The sequence below is a fragment of the Ips typographus genome, linkage group LG6, assembly GCF_016097725.1.
Source record: "Ips typographus isolate SLU linkage group LG6, UJ_Ityp_2.0, whole genome shotgun sequence".
NCBI classification, from domain to species: domain Eukaryota; kingdom Metazoa; phylum Arthropoda; class Insecta; order Coleoptera; family Curculionidae; genus Ips; species Ips typographus.
This window is the reverse complement of record NC_138427.1, coordinates 6726950-6747526: the sequence shown is the minus strand read 5'-3', so window position 1 is coordinate 6747526 and position 20577 is coordinate 6726950. Positions and strand designations below refer to the sequence as shown.

Sequence of the window (20577 nt, the reverse complement as noted above, 5' to 3'; positions counted from 1 at the left end):
TGGATCATTTACGTACAGGAATTTTTAATATTAGTGTGAATTAAAATAGCAGTAGGAGTACATTGGGTCATTAATATAACAACAGAGGGAATAGAAGGCGTTTATAAAGGAAAGAAAAGGAGTCGAAGAAGAGGTACTTAAGTTCAGGTGTAAAGCACAACACACGATTCTCTGACACCTATCTGAATGGGTTTTCGAGTGGTTCAGGGCCACCGGATAAGATGCTTGAAAACGTCTCGAAATGCCCAGGGACATTTTTTGGTTCGCACATTCTATTAGGTATAAAAGAATGCGCGAGCAATCAAATTTCAATTCCGGAAACGTTTCAGGAACTTTGGAATTGGAACCCTTAAGGTCCCTACCTAGCCAACAGTTTAATGAAGAAGTTTCCGTGTTTGCCTACACCTACCGCGGGCTATTAAAATTCCTTACCCGAGACGAATTAAGTTTCAAAGAAATACTTTCAATTTAATTCGCAAATTGAAACGGTCCCGAACAGAGACGCGTCGCGACGCGAACATTTTCGCGACGTCACAAAAGGCGGAAAATAAACTAATTTATGTAAGTAGCGTTCCCTTAATGAAGAAAACCCCGCCCTTTGGGTTCCAGCTTTTCTGACGTTGCCAAGTTTGAAAATAATTATCTTATTTCGTTTAGGTGTGGTTATTACTTAGAATACAAGTGTGATAACACCTTAAAGAAAACAAACACTTAATTTATAGAATCAAAAAATCTGCTATGGATTTACATTTACAATTAAGTCTTTAATAATAATTGAGTTTGTGTATCCTTATTGGCAACAGCGACAGACAAATCCACGATAAAGCTATTCCGGGAACAAAGAAGCGACCCCGGAACGCGTAATTACGCCAAAAATGCTAAGAATCCGGACTTCTTAATTAAATGCAGTTTTACGGCTGACCCGCCTACTTTGTCGAGATGAATAAGTTTAATTAAATCCTCCTGTTTTATTGTGTTGACGTCTAGGCGATCGTGACTTGCCTCAAGATTATCTTATAAATAGCTTCACCCTCAGAGTAATGCTTACTTTTGACGCCACTCTTTTTGTACGAAAAAAAACCTTGACAAAACATGCGAAAGAGGCTTTACTAACCAAAATCAAAGAGTATAGTTAGACTTGTGCCACAAGTTGTTTTATACTTTGTATGTTGATAATATTTTAGTATATCATGGCCTTTAGGCGAGTCAATTCCTTTGGAATTTAGAGCTAAAATGCTATTGGACTGCCATCAAACTCTTACTTTGACTTCTAATGTCGCAATTTCAGGTTATTAAAGCTGAGCTACGATTTTTAAAATCATACCAAAAAATCAAAAACAAGGATTCAATTCTTGAAACAAGTGAGTGATTCATTGTTGATGGTGAATTAATCTGTTGTGGGAATGGGTAATTCATGTGAGAGATACAAATCAGATTTAGCATTAAAAGGAAATAAACTTGTGGAAAGAATAAACATGAAAATTTAAATATACTCTCCACTTATTTGCTCAGTGCAAACTGAAATGATTTAAATCTGACTTTTTGCATCAACGGTAATTCCCATAAAGCCGACATTATGCAGTACGAACAACAGTCGCCTAACAAAAGGTGAGCGTGCAACGACGAGGTGATTAGGCATTTTCTACACACCACAATTTTCCAAACCTTAATTATGTCAAATTAGTACAGGTAGAGTGACTGACAGCCGCGGGCGTACGTGTGTTATTAATTCGTTAAAAAATAAACGGAAACCTAAGTGGATAATTAATTTGTCGACGATTTTATCTTGACAATGAAAATCTATCGTCATCTTGACAAACACCGTCTTGCCTTCATGTTCCTAACTAGCGTATACCTAAGTCATTGTTCTACCGCCCTTTGTAGTTTTAATGAGACGTGACTAAGTGTCTTAATTATTAGGAAAACGAGCAGTCGATAATTAATACAAGTGTAGAAATAACAATTAATTAATAATCCACGTTTGAAATAATTATTATTACTACGCCGGAGTAAAGTAAATTTTATACAAGACCGAAAGTGTTTAATGTCTGATGGAGCGACAAGATAATTTAGACTCTTATACAGCGCCCACTTTCTCCATGGAACGAACAATTAAGAAAACTGCCAACCAAAATCAAGTAGGAAAAATAAACAAAAATGCGATTTACGGTAAAGAAACTGTCCTTAATTGACTCGAATAACCCGATTTGGGGGACAGACGGGGTCTTTATAACTGTAGCGTAATAATGTTAGCGTAGTTTCTCCGCTAGGAGCGTAACGGCATTAATTTAGGCGAGTCAACAGACTCCGCCGGTCGTGAAATTACCCTTTTCCTGATTTGCGACCTGGCGAGCACCAAATGAAATTCCGAATTAAGTGTGCCCCGGTGCAATTTCACACTTCCAGATGTCGCTCGGATATAGCTTATTGTGCCCGTGGGATTCCGAAGCCTGATGAGACGGTTTCGTCGGAAACTTGGAATTGGTCCTAAAGTCCTTGTCTTATTAACTAGCTGGAAGTGTAAATTCTCAAACAAATTCTCTAATAAACTAAGAACTGAAATTTACGAAAATTAAGTTTACTAGTAAATGGCTGGCTTTGTCATTGGAACAGCATTCGAATCTAACCAGAAGTTGCTAAAATCACATACTTGTAAAAATTAAGGTTATGACGTTACAAAATATACAGTCGAATGAAGAAATTTTTACCATAGATGTTGTTTTTATAGAACAATGAAAACGATCCATATCTGTCGAACAGAATAAGTACCTACCCAATATCCACAAAAAGACAAAAAGAAAACTTTCAGGAAATTAAGTAATTGGCCAATGGTTTATTAATGGAAATCTTAAAGATGAGATATATTGGAATATGTTAGAAAAAATGCTATATTTCAAAGCAGTTAAAGGTCAGGGCCCCGATTTTCCATAGAACATTGTGAACTCTGTGTATGCTGTTGCTCTATTACCATTCTACTAGCATATTTTAAAAGTTACAATATGTTACGTGCTGAGGAAAATGTATTGGAGAATGAAGAATTTTGAATTTCTTCACTATAAAATGCAAAAATACCAGTAGAACTTTTCTGGAAACCATCAGGTTATACTGAACTTCGTATGCACCGAAAGTACCTAACCTAAACGTGCTTACCTTTGGTGCATACGAAAGTAACTCACAACAGATAAGAGTTCCAGAATACTGTCTAATCAATTATAAGAGAGATACTACTACTTTCTCTCAATTATTCTATTCTATTGCAAAGGTTAGTTGGTCTATATTTTTGAAATTGGCGCCATGAGGCTTTTTTTTTAATTTGTACAGCATGTTAATGGTATATTACGTAACTAGTGCTGTAAGAAACATCTTCCTAATTTTTTTTACATTTCCTTAAATAAAGTTATTAAATCGTGTATCGTTGAATTGGTCTTTATGAGTAGGTACTCATAAAATCTGAAGTAATATACAGGGGATAGGTTTGAATTAAGAAAGTTGATATACTTCGTAACTGACCCTGTATACTTGCAAACCTCAATTCACTCTCATGTCATGCGCTTATTTAATATAACAATATAAAAACTTTGAGAAAAATAAAATTTGCAGTTTTCGAGATATTTGCAATATTTCAGACTTTTTGGACACCCTTTATATCTAATAGCAAACAACAACTGTTCGTAAAGAAGGTCATTACTTAACGGAAAATTATGCGTAATCAGCTATTTACCCCGATGTCGAGGTAAAGACTGTAAAGTGTAAAAAAGCTGAAATAATATAATAAAAATTAGTAGGTAGTAACTACTGATCAAAAAATTATGAATTCTCTGAAAGGATTATCATAATTTGTCCAATTAAAAAGTATTTAAAAATCAAATTTTAAATAGAAGATATTGTCGTTATTCTTTAATTTAGGAGTGTGAAGGTCGTTAATCGAATTAAAAGTGTGGAGGGAGGACTCGTGGGAGTCCATAAGGCATCTCCGGCATCCCAATAAAAGTATCAAATTACTGTGGCGTAGGGCCCCCTGCCTTCTAATCCGGTAATCTCATGAATTGAACGCTACTTCCTCGTGTCTATTAGTGGTCCATTGTGCCTCTTTACACCTATGTTAAGTGGCTGTCAACGATTTCGTATAACACACATCTCGCCACAATAGAAAAACCGAGGCATTTCGGGTTTTATTCCGCTCACTGACAATAGATCACCGAATATCTGATATCTCGCCTCTCTCTGTGTCGAACGAATGTTCAACCAGTATTTTGATAGATCCATACAAATTTATTTCTTTAAACCCATTCCTGCCAACACATGTACCACTTTAAATCAATTTTCTAGATGATCTATTAATATTTTGCTTCATTCATTACAAGATATTTAAGCCACATCAACAGTATTTTCTTCTTTTCATTTGAGTGACTGTATTTGATCCACTTTTATTTGAAACTGATGATATTTTATTCTACTAAATAGCTATTTATGTAACCAGTTACGAAAAGATCGATTTTGTGTAACGAATGAATGTTTGTAGGGCGATCGCAGCGAGGTCCTACAATTTGAATGAGTTACACAATAAGACATTTTCGAAACGTGTTGCATACATATTTTTTTCTAATTTTGACCAAAAAGCAGTAAAAACCATCTTTTAAAGTGATTTAACACAAATATTCACTTTCATAGCACCTTGTATAAACAGTAACAACGACATGTTATGATGGATGTCGCCCATATATTTCTACGGAAATGCATAAAAACAGCGAGTGATGAAATGAACATTTCATAACTAGTTACATAAAGTATCACTTTATGTAACTAGTTACATAAAGTAAAACGTTTTGTCACTCTAATCAGTTTTGAAAAGTGTCACTTTATATGCCATAATTAGAAAAATAGATTTAACCTTAATATACATCATATTAGGCAGTAGAGCAATCATCTTCATTTTTAGTATTCTTTCTGTATCGCAAATGTCAACTAAACATCTTTTATTTTGGTACACTTTAAGCTGCCAAAAAATTTAAACCTCCAATGTACCTAGATTAACATTACACTTCCAGAACTACGCCCACAGAATAGTACTACAGGGATTTATTTCAAAACTTTTCAGAAAAACATTTCTACCTGGAAAAGATTCTCTGAGAAAGACCCGAACACGTCAATTTCGTTTTCGTATCAGTTTTGGATCACATTATGATCTGTTATGACTATTACACTCATGTACATATCACAGTTCAACTATATTAATGTCTGATTGATTGCTGGTTCGGTGTTATTTAGAAACTGATTCAGTAATGTATCTTAGACTATTTTTTACTTAATAATAGACTCTTTAAGTGACATCAAAACCTTATACGTAATACGTTATTTTGTGCATGGGCAGCAAATCATCTGTCTTCATTCAATCAACAAATTGTGTGTTTTGTGCCTGAAATAGCAGGAATATCGTGTCAGATAAAACTTAAAAAAAACTAGAGTCAATTTTAACATAAACGCAAAATCCTTAAATACGTACGTCATCTTGTATCATTACGTATTACGTCTTCCTGCCACTTAAAGTGTCTAATAAGAAAATTATACTAAACTACTAACTAACTTAAAACTGATTTTTTTTATGTATTGTATACTTTTGTCAACTCTCTCGATTATTCAATGCTGAATATACAAAATATTTCTTGAAGTTCATTAGTTTAAAAGCTCAATCTTCAAGCGCGTTAGGGTCTTACTTCCTGATAAAAGACGATATTCGAGCACAACGAACCGCACAAGTTTCCAGTCCAGAGTCCTTAAGGAATCGTGAAATAAGGGTTATTTTCACGTACCGGATCGATTTAAAAATATTTTGACCGCAAGAAATGCCCCTTTGTACGGCAGAGATTTACGGATAATGGGCCATATTCGGGCGCTTTATGTCGAAATAGGTGTAATCCTATATTCTTTAACGATGCCCTTTATGTACGGCACAATAGTCCTAAGTCAAAACATTTAAGTTTACTGGATTATCTGATTTTTCTCCTTTTTTTGCGCACACCGGCAATTTGAGCTACAGTTTTAATGTTGGTATTTCTATTCCAGGCCTGGCACAGTTCAAAAACTCCTTTAGTTCCTCAAGTCCTGGTTCCTGTTTGTCAGGTGAGTAGCTAGTTTTAGGTTTAACATGTAGCGCAGATAACCAAACTTGGGCAATGCTTTATTATCTATTCGCATTGATTGAGTAATGATTAATTAGGAAACGGGGAAACACTTAGTCAGAAATTGGGAATAAGTGCTCGGGCCCTGTTTAATTGCAAACCGAAGTGACAATTACGACAGTTTCTCTCCGCTAATACGGTAATGTTATAATTGGATGCTCCGGGCGATGGGACCGAGCTTTTGTTCCAACTTCCATCGGGAGTTTTTGTCAACAATGTGCCCTTCTGATCCGTTTAAAAGGACTGTTAGGGTTTTGTTTAAATTATATTTTAGTTCAAATATAGACCTTGTGTTCCAAGCTAAATTTAACAAAAAGTGAAATGGAGAAAAATGTTTTTAAATTACATTTGGTAAAGAATGGAGTTCTGTTCCTTAAAATGATAATAACTCTTTTGTAACTAGTTAAGAAAATACTAATTTTAGGTAACAAATAAGTTACTCTAACATTTTTTATAAAGGCTATTTTATATAAATTCGAATCTATATTGTATAAAAAGCAAATGCCATAACGTTAACAATAATGCGTAAAGTAAGTTTGCCATATTTTTGGATCTACCCCATTGGTAGAATTTATAGTGAAGTTAAATATGTGATTTAAAATTAGTTTCATTCTTTCTTGATGAGGTTATTTAAAGAGTTGTTTAGAAATAGTTCATTTTTATTGCTACTTTTTCCCGTTTCTCTCCGCCGAATTTGAAATCCGCCCTTTTGAATTTTAGAAATTATTATTAGTATTAGGTTTGTTTTTTCAAATAGGGTCCTAGCTTTTTAGCTATTCTCAACAATATTCTTGAATTCAATGACAGACCACATTTTCTAAGTTTTGACTGTAAAAAAACAGGTCGTACTACCTGACACTAATAGTTTAGGTTTTTAAAGAAGATTGTGTCTCAATGAATTATAGTAATGTTATGGAGACTGGCAGAAACAGGACAAAAATAATGAGGGGGGTTTCATCACCTGTATAAATTGATGGGCTACACAACTATTTTTTGTCTTATTTTCACCTTTTTCCACAATTTCTGAAGAACTAATTATACTTACACAATGGGTTACAAAACTATTTTGAAAAGACAAAGAGTTTACTCCAATTTGGGTGAGAGACGAAAAAAACAAAAATGTTAAAGCTTTTAAAATGATATCTAAATAGTATGATTATCACTTTTAAATCTGAAATAATAAATGAGTGTAAAATAGTGAAATATACTCCAAGTGTAACTGGAAGAGAATGGAAAAGTGTCCAGTGTTCATGACATTTATTTGATAACTAGTGAAGTACCTAAAAAATTCTAATACACACTTCTTAAAGTGTTCCAGTCTCGGTTTCAGTGTTGTGTGTGTTCAAACCAAGCTAGCATTGGTTTGCAATAATTTGTATTATTATTGTTTTCTTCTTACCATTCATCTTCTTTGAATAATTTTAAAAATCTTATAACTGTATATCAATTAATCATTGTGAACAAATTTACATGGAACCAAACAAGCATTCTTTGCACTAGTTGTTTATAAGCTCAATAACGATCCAAAAAAAAAATCTAAGCAGATAACCATATCGGTACTGAACAAATTAATTGAAATTAATGGTTAATCGTAACACCATGAAAAATTACAATTTGTGTAATCTGTCAAACAAAAAGGGGCTATAATCGAATTTAGGGCCACCCCTGAAACAAGACGAGACTACGGCCGGCCGGGTCAATACTTTAGGGAACCGAAAATTGATGTTAACAAATATGAGGGTGATGATTAAGGGATTAATGGTCTGTAATCTGTAATTATGTGACAATCACTATACAGACCTCAGCCAAGTGAATTACTGAACGTTTATGTGAAATGAGGTTAGTCTCAGAGGGTTATTATTGAAATGAGCTCTTTTTATTAAGCTTGAAAGGTGTTTAGCCGATAACTATAAGCCAACAGATTTTCCGGTAACACCTTAGCGGCGTCTCCTTTTTAAATTTGTTTCTAAAACTTTGTCGTTCTGGTCGTTATACTTCGTTCCTTTTTATCCCCGACTAAACGAAACTAAGCTATTATACGCTTTCGGCCGATTAACTTGCGCTAACAGCCTGTTAAATCCTAATAATTACGTTTTTCAAAAGCCTTTTTACTTCTGTTGCTTCGAGGGCTCGGAATAAGCAGATTTACGTTTGTGTTTCTAACAAGATTATTAGTGAGTCTGAGTTTTCACGACAACCAGCAAAACGGATTTTTGTACAATCTCTATTTGTTCAAAAACTTTTTGGTGCTAGATTGGTATTTCTAGGTTAACAATTTGTATTTCAAACTTATACTTTTTAAAATGTAGTTGTGTCGCTTATAAATAGAGATTGAGACTGGTTAAATTAGGTATCAGGATTATTAGCCAAGAGGAAATTGAAAAACCCAGTGAACTATCGATCGACTAATGAGCGGTGTCGTGCGCAAACAGGCCGAATATTTTCCAGTTTCCACTCACACACGCCCGCAATGGATCCTTTTGGACGTGAAACAATGCGCTATGTAAATTACCCCCCAATTCCAGGAAACCTGGCTCCGGGCTCTGTTTTCGATGGGGGCCAAAAGGTAGAAAAGATCCATCTGATCATAGGCGTTACCCCATCGACACTAAAAACTTCATAATGACTTCATAAAAATTTGTTTTTTTCTAAATCGATTACATTGTTTCACCAAAAAAAATCAATTTGATTTTCTTTCGGAAGCCATCGTTTAGACATTAAACCAAAAATAAAAAAACAAATCGGGCTGTAAAAGTAAATGTAGCGGAAAATGAAATAAGTGCTTAGCTCGGCGACAAGTTAGACGTGTACATTATCATAATTGGATTATTTCGCAGCCATTTAGCAGTGTTGGCACGACGACAAAGGGCTTTAACCAGTTTAATTTTGCTACATTATACGCTGATAATGGGACGAGCCGTGCATGTATCATAAATATTAATTTTTGGAACGACGCGACTGGTAACGCGGGTTAGTTCGGGGTTTCTGTTTTTGATTCGAATCGGATGAGCTCGGAGGGTTAAAATTAATCAATTATACTTTATGCGACACTTCAAACTTAAAAACTTTAACAATAATCAAATTATGTCTAGTCTTTAAAAGGCTTTTAAAAGAACTATACGGGCAGTAGCTAGTTACTAAGTAGTTAAGCTACTAACTTAGCTACAATTTGGCTATTCAGGAGCTACCTTTTCAGAAAAGTATATGTAGTGGTGGTGACTAGACATTTTTTTCAAACAAAACAACTTCTGGACAACAATCTGGACTTAAGAATCAATACATATTTTGAGCAGTACATTTTAACACAATAAGACATACCTACTACTTTAATAGATGCAATTCACACAATTATTTTAGATGCTTAAAAACTTGGTTATACATACAGGGTGAACCAGGGGTTGGTGACGCCCTCAAGTCGATATGACTAGCAAAATAGTTATGGATCAATTACGCACCATTGGGTAATAAATTGTAACAAGTAACTGAAGTAAACCATCATAGTTTCCAGATACTTTGTACTTTTTTTTTCAGAAAGCAACTATCCAAATTCTAGCTTAAATAATAAAATATAAATATTTTTGCTAGTAGCTCTAGCTAGCTAGGTACTTTATTTCAGTAGCTTGCTCGGCTTTGAGTAAATTTAATTAGAAGAAAGAAGAAGTTGAATGTAAGTTTAAGTGGAAAATGGTCTGTTTCAAAAATAACTTTTGAATGGAAAATCGAAACAAATAACACAAAAACAAGAAAATCTTTGGGTACTACCATTTCTCCAGTTTCCCTTAAGCAAACTGAAACTATGAAAGTATGACACCCTAATGTTCATGCCTATTTCAGTACTATTTTCTTCTCTTTCTCTTCTTCTTAAAAAGTTGCTTCCAAGAATGAATTAGAAATTAGACAATTGCATTTATCGCCTTACATAACTGCTTAAGATCTTCAGTTTGAGCAGTTTTTGTAATGTTTTGGAATGTATGCAATTTTTTCAAGAAACTTTTATTTACTTTATAATTAATTAAATCTTAATAAGTCTTCTGATCATTTTTGTAGTTCGGAAAACTGTCATCTAAATTAAAAATATTAAGAAATTAAATTTTTTATACGATTTTCTTTTTTAATTATAAACGCAAAAATAAAACCAAATTAAGTACCTAACACCTTTTCTTGACTATACCATGTGGTTCGCTGTAATAATTACAACCGGGAGCAAGTATTTGGTAAAAAATCTGAGTGGAGGCCAATATGGCCGCCAATTCAGGGGCGCGGGGCTTCATAATGAGCTGCGCTGCGGGGGAAACGGGGCGGCTCTCGCCCCCCATTGAGAAGGGCTGGCTCTGTTTTGCGAAGAGGGTGCCAGTGGCAGCGCAAAACCGTACCTTTATCCTATATCTATAAAATTCATAGTTCATTCATGTTAACATCTACTTGCCAAGTTAAAAAAGAAGCGAGTTAAACTGAGGTTAAACTATGTAAGAAATTTGAATTTCTATTCTTTGACATTTGACAAGTCAAAAGTTAAAAGGTCATTTTACTACCTTTTTCTACTTAAGCCAAATAATTCCGTTTCAGAGATTTCTGTAGCAAATCCTTTTAATGTAGATACAGTGTATACTAAGACATACAACATGTGTGTAGTGCTCATGTAAAAATTATTTAGTTTTGATATTGTACAAAAGCCACACCATATCTAATGCAAAAACGCATATTAAAAAGTTGTAGCTTAGCAAAAATGTTCTCAAAATATGTATAATAATTCTGTGGTTTGTAACAGCTGCAAATGACTAATGCTCACTTTTTTCTCAACTAACTGAAAAGAAAATTTATTCTGTAGATTTTCTATCAAAAACTCATTTTCTTAAAGTGTTTGAAATCAGATACTTGATGCTAAAAGCTTTGACATACTCTACTCTACTAGTCTCTTCTCTACTATGTATTCTTTATTTGTGTTTGGTCGAATGAAATCTAATTTAATTCTTTGAGGTCGTCCAAATTTCCCTCCAAATACAAATGTATTCTGGTGGCTTCATTTGTCCGTAATATTGGTAATGCGACCATAACATCCAATCACTGGAATTTATGACTGGCTAAGCTTGTAAATTTCTCAGCGGGAGTTCCTCCAAATTTAATTGTGTCAACATGTTTGGAGATTATTCGATTGCTTTCTAGGGGCTGGTCTCGTTGTCGGTCCAGAACGGGACATAAAAATACGGTTTTGTGGACAGCATTTCATAAATTCACTACTAACATTGTCTGTAATTATTATTTATGTTGGGGAGACTCTGATTTTTATTAGGGTGACTATCCCACTTGAAGAATTACAAGTTGCTGGTTTTCTCGGCGTTTTGAAACATGTGAAGATAGGCTATCAAGTTTCATCCCACTTTATTCTGTTTGCTACCTAATTCAATTTATTTGCCCTACAAATGTTCGAAAATTGCCGAAGAGTGTATTACATCCCAGTCCGGTCCTAATCGAGCGTTAAGTCTGTCCCGCGGGACTTTCCAAAAGGGCTTTAGTTAGGGGTAGTTACCCCGACCACTCTTACAGATGTTTGGGGATAATCAATTTCTTTTATTGCCCAAGATACTTTAATTTTTGAAAAGGTCCAATCCCTAGGGAGGATGACTTAGTGTGACAGCTTGTACGTTGATTGATATCTTTATCACAAACCAGCACATACATAAATTACATAAGACAACATGATGCCTAATTATGCTGCCACTACATAACAAAAAAACAGCAACTCTTTCACTAAACAGTGTGCTGTACTTAACATAATTATTTACCGAGCCAGTAAACATCTGTCAACATTCCTCCCATTTCATTTCAAACCTGTCATTAAGCATTGTTAAGAAAATAGCGGGTCTTGCTCAAATAAGGTCCAATACAAGCTATTGAAGTAACTGCACAATGGTCGCCTATAGGAAACTAATCAAAATAAAGGTAGGTCCTGAAAGGGTGTAATCTTATTACCTTTTTATTTGCACACCTTTATGGGTGTACGCCCATAACGAAAGGATTTACCATGGGGGATAAATATGGTTTACTATGGTCGAAATTTGTTATGGTGGAAGTCTACCTCACCAGTCTGATACCTGATGTTGTGGGTAAAAAAATCTCAAGATATGTCAAGTTTATTATTAGATGATATCTCATTACTGAAGACCTCATAACAGTGAAAAATGAAATTATTCAACTGAATGAAAAATGGAGGCCAACATACTCAACTTCTAATTTGATTTTTAACGTCGAAATCTAATAATAAAACATGGGGGCACTTGAAATGCCATTTACGAGATACACCCGCCAATCAGATTGAAAGTTATAATTACAAACGATGATGAAAGAATATGCAGGCTGCACTACGTCGAGTGCCCAGATACATTGTCCTTATTGTATTCTGCCATGTTGCAGTAACATTGTAAAAGCAGTGGCGTTGTTACGCACCAGCGTCTTGTTGACAGCTTTATTGTTAAATTAACTATTAAAGACACCTAATCCGGCACTTTAACCACGTCTAATTAATAGTGGTTTAAAATGTCAAGTGCCCGTATAGACAAGACGTTCGTAAAAACAAACAGGCGGAACCGTCTCTGTGTAACCCAACACCGGCGCCACCTTTCGTCACAAATGTTTGTGTTACAATTTTCTGTCACTTGTCATAACATTTTGTGACAGACTTAATTTGGATACATCCGAAATGATGTTTCGAATTGCCTCGGAAGAAAAATTGTTTTTATTCTTATTTCAATTTCATCAACATGCTTAAGAGCAGCTTAGGCTAAATTTTGCTTTGACTGTGATATTTTGCAGTTTGTCTATATTTTAAAACTTAACTCTCACAGCTAGTCTTAAATAGATCTAGGTTGGATGTTGATTGTGATTAATTTTGCTTATGATGTTGGACGAATGATTAAATCAAGTTTATGGCGTTCTGATCCAGGATTAATATAAGCCATCATTCTTGTCGGTTTAAACTGGAATCAAGCATACCACCTGAATAGGAAGAAATATGTACATTCCAACATACTGACTAGTTTCTTTTAGTAGTCTTGTAACACGAATAGGTGAAAAAATAATAATTATCACCACAGTGCCACTATTTTAAAATATAAAAAGGAATTTTATTATTTTTTTAATTTCTAAAATTTTAAACTGTATCGTGTTAAATGTGACAAATATTGCTTCTGTCAAAGCATCTCTACAAAGAACAATAATTGATCATTGGGTACCAATCAAAATGCATCAAAATAATACGATTATTTTAGATACATTTTAACGAATCATATACCGTTAAATAAAGATAGAAAAAGATGCTTTGTTTTAATTTTTTTTCAAATTATAATACACACATATGGGTTTTCACAAAAATAATCTTTAAAGAGAATTTGAACCTGATCTAACCTATACCCCAAATTTAAAAAACCAAAAAAAACAATTTGAGACATTTTCTAGGTGTTTGGCTCACTGTGAATCCCCCTGTATATTGAGTTACAATAAGGTTTGAAGAAAACATCTTCCAAAAAACCATAGATATAATTGATTATGATTTTCCAAACGGTGGAAGGTGTAAATGTATTATGAAGCTGAATAGGAATACCTTTTCCATCAAGTGTCAGTCCTGCATATTCTTTGTCAGATTATTAAACAAGTGAATAATACCCATATACTCAATGCACTACAAAATTATTATTTACACAACAATCCTATATAACCTATTATTGTGGCTAACATGGGGAATACCTAAATAAAATTCCAATACTTTTTACTTTCCACCCCACATAAAACACTATAATTAATAGCAAAACCAGTAATTACTAAACATATACAAATCTAATTCATGAGCCTTGATTCAAATTTTGGAATTATCAGATTAGAATTTAGAATAATTTTGCATTCTGAAGGTTGAAATTGTAATATTTAAAAGGTATTGCACGGTCATACTTTAAACTAAACTTAGGTTAAGGCTGGTTCAGAGTGTGACATTAAAGATGAAAAAAATCACAGTCTGAATCACACTTGACTTAAACTCAGCTTGTAAATGGCGGTAAATAAACAGAAATTTGACATTGGCTAATCTCGGTTTAGTTAAACTTTACAAACTGCACATTAGTGGAGCAAAATAGTTTCTAATCATGTATTAATTTTCACTAGATAGATTAAGAACGTAGATCAGCAAATCATGGTTAGAATAACAAAGTTTTTTCACGTGTAAGAATATTGCCAACAAACGATTGTCAAAAATATTCTCCTGACTATATTAATGCCACTGTACGATTGGTTTATTTAATGTGGTTAATGTCCAAATATACTTTAACCTAATAAAAATTAGACTTTTTGGTAACATTTTGAGAAATAATTTCACTAAAGTTTCAGAACAAAATTTGACTCTCACTGACTTTTGTAAAACTGATCCTAAACCGTAGAATAAAAATTTAAAAATTTGAAAATATAATATTTCAGTCGGTGTGATAATTTATTCAATTTTTTGGTTGGCTTTAAAAATTTAAAATGATTCTTAATAATAAACAGACAACCGTGTTTCACCTACTAAATCAGTCTAAATCTAGTATTTATCCTAAAAGTAAATAATACATTACGTACAGTCCGTAAAGTTATCTGGATTTTACACGATACAATAAATTTGTTCTGTTCCATTGTAAGCAAATGGATGCGCATATTTTAGTAGCATTTCTTTAAATCCACATGACGAATCCATAATTTAGAATTATTTTGCATTCAGCGAGCGCCAAGTGTTTTATTGCTACTGTGCAGATAGGAAAATTTTATGCTCGGTCGACGTTTTTCCAGTTTATCTTGACACCGCATTTTATTACTTTCCAGCCAGTAATCTTCGTATTCCGTACCAGGACCGTAACATGATTTCCATTTTACAAAGCCCGAATTGAACTCGCTAGTATGAAATTTGAATTAGATTAATCGAAAACGGTACTAAGCGGAAATCTTGAAGGTAAATTTTCTATTGTAAAGACCGGGAATGTCGAAATTCCCGAGAGATTTGCACTTATGTCTAATTGAATTTCCAGAGCTGATTGGGCAATTCCTATTCGTTCTAACTAATTCCAGCTCGAACGGATTAGGGCATATGGGTAATTTTAAACCTACATTTCCCTTTGCGTCTAGCCTCTCTTTCGCGGCAACTTTAAATTGGTATTTTAGGGATTAGCTCGACTTATTTGTAATTGGAAAATTGAATTCGTTCAGTGAATGAAAGAGATTTTCAGATTGAAAGAAAAGAAGAGAAGAGGTTTAGCAAATATAGTAAAACCCTTTCAATATATCGTCTATAACGGAACGTATGTCTGCAATCTACAATTCTATGTCTAACTAGAAACCCAAACCCGGAAGCCACTGATTAGCAAAAATAAAAACCGGGTTCGATTTCGCAAAAGCCCCCAACCCTCGATTGAAACCTAAACTTTTTCTTTTTGCGACCCCACATTTCTAAAGTAATTTCGACGAAAGCCAACTCAGAATATAGACGTTCACCGGACGAAATTAATACTTCTTCCCTTTTTTTAGTTTTCTTAAAGGAGCACGGTAACGGAACGGGGAGGGTTGTTTTGTGTTCGCGGGGGCTAAAAAGTAAGATATAAAGATATTTTCGGGGGTGATTTTCTTTCATTTACGTCGCCACGATGGTTTTTAGGGCTGCCTTTAAATTTACGGTTATTTGGTTTAAGGGCTACGTTGTTAGTCGACTTTAAGGAGCTGGGGGAGATTGTTACACCAGTTACACGGATATTTCAGAAACTGGATAATTACTGTTTTGGTGGTTTAGAGGGTTAATTAGTTGATATTTGAAACCTTACTTTATTTTGATGTCAATCATCTCGTTTTTATTCTTACTGTTACATGTAACTTCACTTTTACTTTTCAGGATTAATTCAGCTTATGAACTGAATAATAACTTCTCTAATCAATTAACATAGAAGTTCGCGAATCGAAAATCTACGAACACCAATTTTCTGATGTTTTGGAAAGTTGTGGTAATAAATATAACTCTTCACTTAAAAACATACAGAATATGTAAGCAACAACTGATACATACTCAATATAACTAAAAACGTTGAGTGTTAACTCTACATATTTGCTTTCTACGCATTCGGGTTGTTATTTCACGAGTCCTCTACCAATGTTGGTGTCTTATTTTCCAATTTTCCCCCGTCGGCAGTCTCAAGTCTTTATTGGAAATTCCGATTCCGCCGTCAGACAGTTAATTTGAAAGCCGAATGAGTATATAAAATCGGGCTCCTCTCCCTAAATGCCCCAAATAGCTTTTACGCCAGCTTAATTCGTTTAATAATCGTTCCTGCACGCAACTCGAATTCTCATATTATTATCTTTTATTGATTGGACTTTCCAGAACCTGGTGGTGGTAGTTTTTGGTGATGGAACGGAATCGCTATGCACGCAATGGTTGCAATAAAATCAGCTTAATAATAATCCATTTTACTTTTATTCAAATATTTAAAATGAAGACAAATTCAATCAAGTAATTGTGACAAGGAACTCTAAAGGTCGTCATACACATTTTAATTAAAAAATAATGTGGAAATCCACCTGTAAGGTCTTATTTACAAGATATTGCACAAAAACTTCTATTGTAATAATTACTGAATTTAAAGTTACAAAATAATGTAAACACCTAGAAAATAGTAAAGTTTTGAAAAAAGGAAATATTATTGACGTAAGATGCTTGACTTGAGAGAGACAGATAAATTAGGTTGTCTTTTTATGTTGTTATCCTAAATTTTGTTAATGGTGAAAAAAACACTTTATTATCCACGGTTTAGTCAGCTTTTATCGCGAGGAAATCAGAAAAGTAATTGAATCCAAATTTGGTCATTTTGTTGCAAATCTCGAAAAACTTGAATAAGTTATGCTTTCGTTGGAAGAACTCTTCTGTCACAGATTGGAGGTAATTGAGTTATGCCAAAATTTGTTGTTTACTGAATAATTCGAAAGCAACAATATCACTTTTAGAAAGTTAATCTAGTAGGTAGAAGAGTTATTTGAAGAATATGATTTCTGTGAAGTCATCAAAACAGGTGCATTTTAAAAAAAGCTTTAAAAAACTTTCGTTGTGCTCAAGAATGCTTCTATCAAATTCTGCTTATATCAACAGATAAACTTGTCGATATTCATTTTCCAGTAAACCCATTCACTTGGTTTCTTTACTAAAATCACTTCCACTTCACCTTCCATTGAAAATCTTTGTCAAATGTCACCTCTATTTCATTGCATTTCAAGTTTGAATTGATGTCAATGCTCTTACAGCTTAAGGATGATAATGTAAAAGCAAATCCGAATAGAATGATGCAGATTTATGCCCAATAACCCTCAAAAATTAGAGTAGCAAGAGTAATAGCTCCATTTTCGTAAACAACCTATAACTGAAGAAGTAGGATTCAATTTCTGAAATTTCCACCCTTTTTTTCAGATCCCTTAAAGCCAAATTGCCCTGATGAAGAAATGTTGCAGCATGAGATAGACTTTGTTTTCTTCGTTTTTATTTGTCTCAACCGGTGGATCGGGTAAAGAGGACATAAGAAGGCTGTGTTAAAATAGCTTGCCAATTCGTCAGACCTAAATCACTTTTTTTTTATGGGATACGAAGTATGCGTGCAATAGTTGAGGAAATGATTAATATACAAAGAGAGTTTTTCGTCGTCACATTGCACATTGCCAAACACTGAAAATACAGTTTAATAACATTTCAAAAAAGTAAGTGAATGGTTTTGCCTAATTTTTCAAACTCAAGCAATACAAGTATTAAAGCAAAATTTTGGAGTTAGAAACGTTTATGCATCCGGTATTTTTTGAAAAACAGTTATAGGACATGTTATACAAAAAATATGCTGCTCAACATCTGAAATCTATTCAGTTGCCAATAAGAATAAAAGAACCCGACCTGCTGCGAGAAGTATAAAAAAGCAAACGAAAATCGCGCGTCAAGAGAAAAAGGCGCAGCCCTAAAACAATGGAAGCCCATTATAACGACCATGATGCGACGGGTGTTTCACACCTTGGTTAATGCCTTCTTAATAGGCGTGGGGCGATGCAGTTCACACCTCGTTCCATTCACTAAACTCACTTCAATCTTACCTCTTCCCTTCACCGCGTTTCGGACAAAGAAGGCTTTTTTGTTTTAGTTTTTATTTTTTGGTTTCTCAAGTTTGTGTGTTTTTTTGTACTAAAGCCAGGCAGTGGCTTAAGTAATGAGGTACCAATGGATTTAGCTTATACCTCAAACCTCTAGGTTGATTTCATGGTGATATCTACCTCAATTTACCCAAACAGAAAATCTTAGAAATAAATCAATTTTCATACACTATTTTACGTATTCGGACTGTTAGTCATTGGGAGGGAGAGAGATAAACTGGGGCACATAATAGTATGCATACCGTACAGAAGTGATTCGTCACACCAAACTTAGAACATACAGGATACATTTATCTTACGGGCAATTAAACGCTTTATGAAAGGGTTAGAGCTTGAAAGCTAATACGGTTCCGGGATCCCGTAATTGCCTTTGGCCGGTAATAAATTGTGCCAATGGCCTGAAGGAATTTCATATAAGTGCACGTTAGTTACCCCTTTCGGTAGTAAACCGAATAGTTTCGACTATAGGGTGTAAAATATTTAATCGCTTTTTGTAGTTTTACCACTCAGTTGTAATAACTAATAAAGTTTTTTTCTTTTGCAGGACAGCTAGATAATTCCAAAGATTTTACGGTCCAAGACGGCCTAGGTAACTTTAACAAAAAGAAGAAGAAGAAACGACGTCATAGGTAACTATTTGAGCTAATTCCAAAACTAAACTTGTGCCCTTTGTATACTTGCAATATTTGGAACATTGCGTTCGGAATAAACTGGAATATCGTGTATATTTGATGTAGCCCGAGGCCCCAGACGAGAATCGATTTGGGATGAGTTTCCTATAAAGATCTGGCCAATGAATATTTCAATCAGCCTAATTTAAAATTCCACTCATCAATTTTCCATACTACCGTTCGGAACGGTTCAATTGCTTTAACAAACTTTATGTTGCTTTATAAGACACTTTTACTGGAAACAAATAAAATAACTAAGTACTACGAGAATAGAAAGATGAACAGAAAGTGAATTTAGTGTTATTTTTTATTCACATATATTGATTAAGTAAAAGCAACTAATTTACTGTAGAGATTACTTAATTCAAATACATCCGTAGTTATGAATACTTAGTGCCGTATCACTAAAGAGTTGCACAAAACAATTTTCTCTATCAGCCAGACAAAATAAAAGTTAATTTTTAGTCGAAAACGAACCAGGGGTGTTTTTAACAACCCTAGAGCTTATTTCGAAAAATTCACTAAACAGAAGGTTTAAGAGGCGGATTAAAATGACTATTCAATTTTTGTTCAAAAAACACAGTATTTTCTGACAAATTTTGGTTGATACGATCAACTGGAGTCAATCAGAATGACTACCCTTCGTCCCTCTGTGGTAGGACGATCTTCACAAGCTACCAGCTAGAGGAACTGGAGAAGGCGTTCAAAGATGCCCATTATCCGGACGTGTACGCCAGAGAGATGCTTAGCCTTAAAACTGATTTACCTGAAGATCGAATACAGGTGAGTGTTGTTTTTAACTACAACTATTACTGTACATTATGATGATGGCAAGTTTGGTCACATTAAGAAAGCAGAGGTGCCAAAAGCTGAAATGATTCAGTAGTTTTTTATGCGTAGTTTTGAAAAAGTACAAATCCAAACTGTATATGTAAGGCAAGACTTCTTCATCTGCAAGGCAATATCTTAAAATGATAAAGAACCTAATGTTCTTCAGTTAATGGTGTGTTTCTTCAAAATAGTTCTATTATTGAACAAGAATAGTATGACATCAGAAGTGATGATGAAATTTGTTGTAGGGAACTACAGAATTGTTTGCATCAACCACTCTTTAATTTGTATAACCAGAAGTGGCTTTTCTTGCTGCGCAAAAATAACAGAATGTAAACTTTGTTATTTCTTCCTTAAAGACCAATTTAATGCCAATGAACGCTAACTATTTACACATTTTTTGGATTGAGGTTGACGTTAGTTGAAATTTAGAGAACCAAGTGAACATGTACTAAAAAGACCTAAATCCAGTCCTGTGCCCTTTCACAATTTCTCTTCGTTCAATCCGTCTTTGGCAGTAGCCATTGTAGGCGTCGCGTCGTTGGGCCAATCAGGCTCATTCATTAAGGGTCCCATGCATTTCACTCATTCTGCAGAGAGAGTTCTCTGATTTTTCTGTGCAGTTTTCTATTGTTTTTTTACCTTAGTAATTGGGCAATAGGCGAGAAAGGGTGGTGGCTTTTTAATTTCACTTTCCATCATATCAAACATGG

At 34.2% G+C, this 20577-nt stretch overlaps 1 protein-coding gene across 1 annotated transcript in view; it reads left to right on the top strand.

The window, feature by feature from the left end:
• The window catches only part of LOC145730595 (uncharacterized), a 39463-nt gene that overhangs the window by 4096 nt on the left and 14790 nt on the right, over window positions 1-20577 (top strand). Inside the window, exons 3-5 of the mRNA XM_081981880.1 lie at window positions 6064-6120; window positions 18907-18991; window positions 19693-19816. Coding sequence (XP_081838006.1) covers window positions 6064-6120; window positions 18907-18991; window positions 19693-19816 — 266 coding nt within the window. The remainder of the gene's footprint in view (window positions 1-6063; window positions 6121-18906; window positions 18992-19692; window positions 19817-20577) is intronic.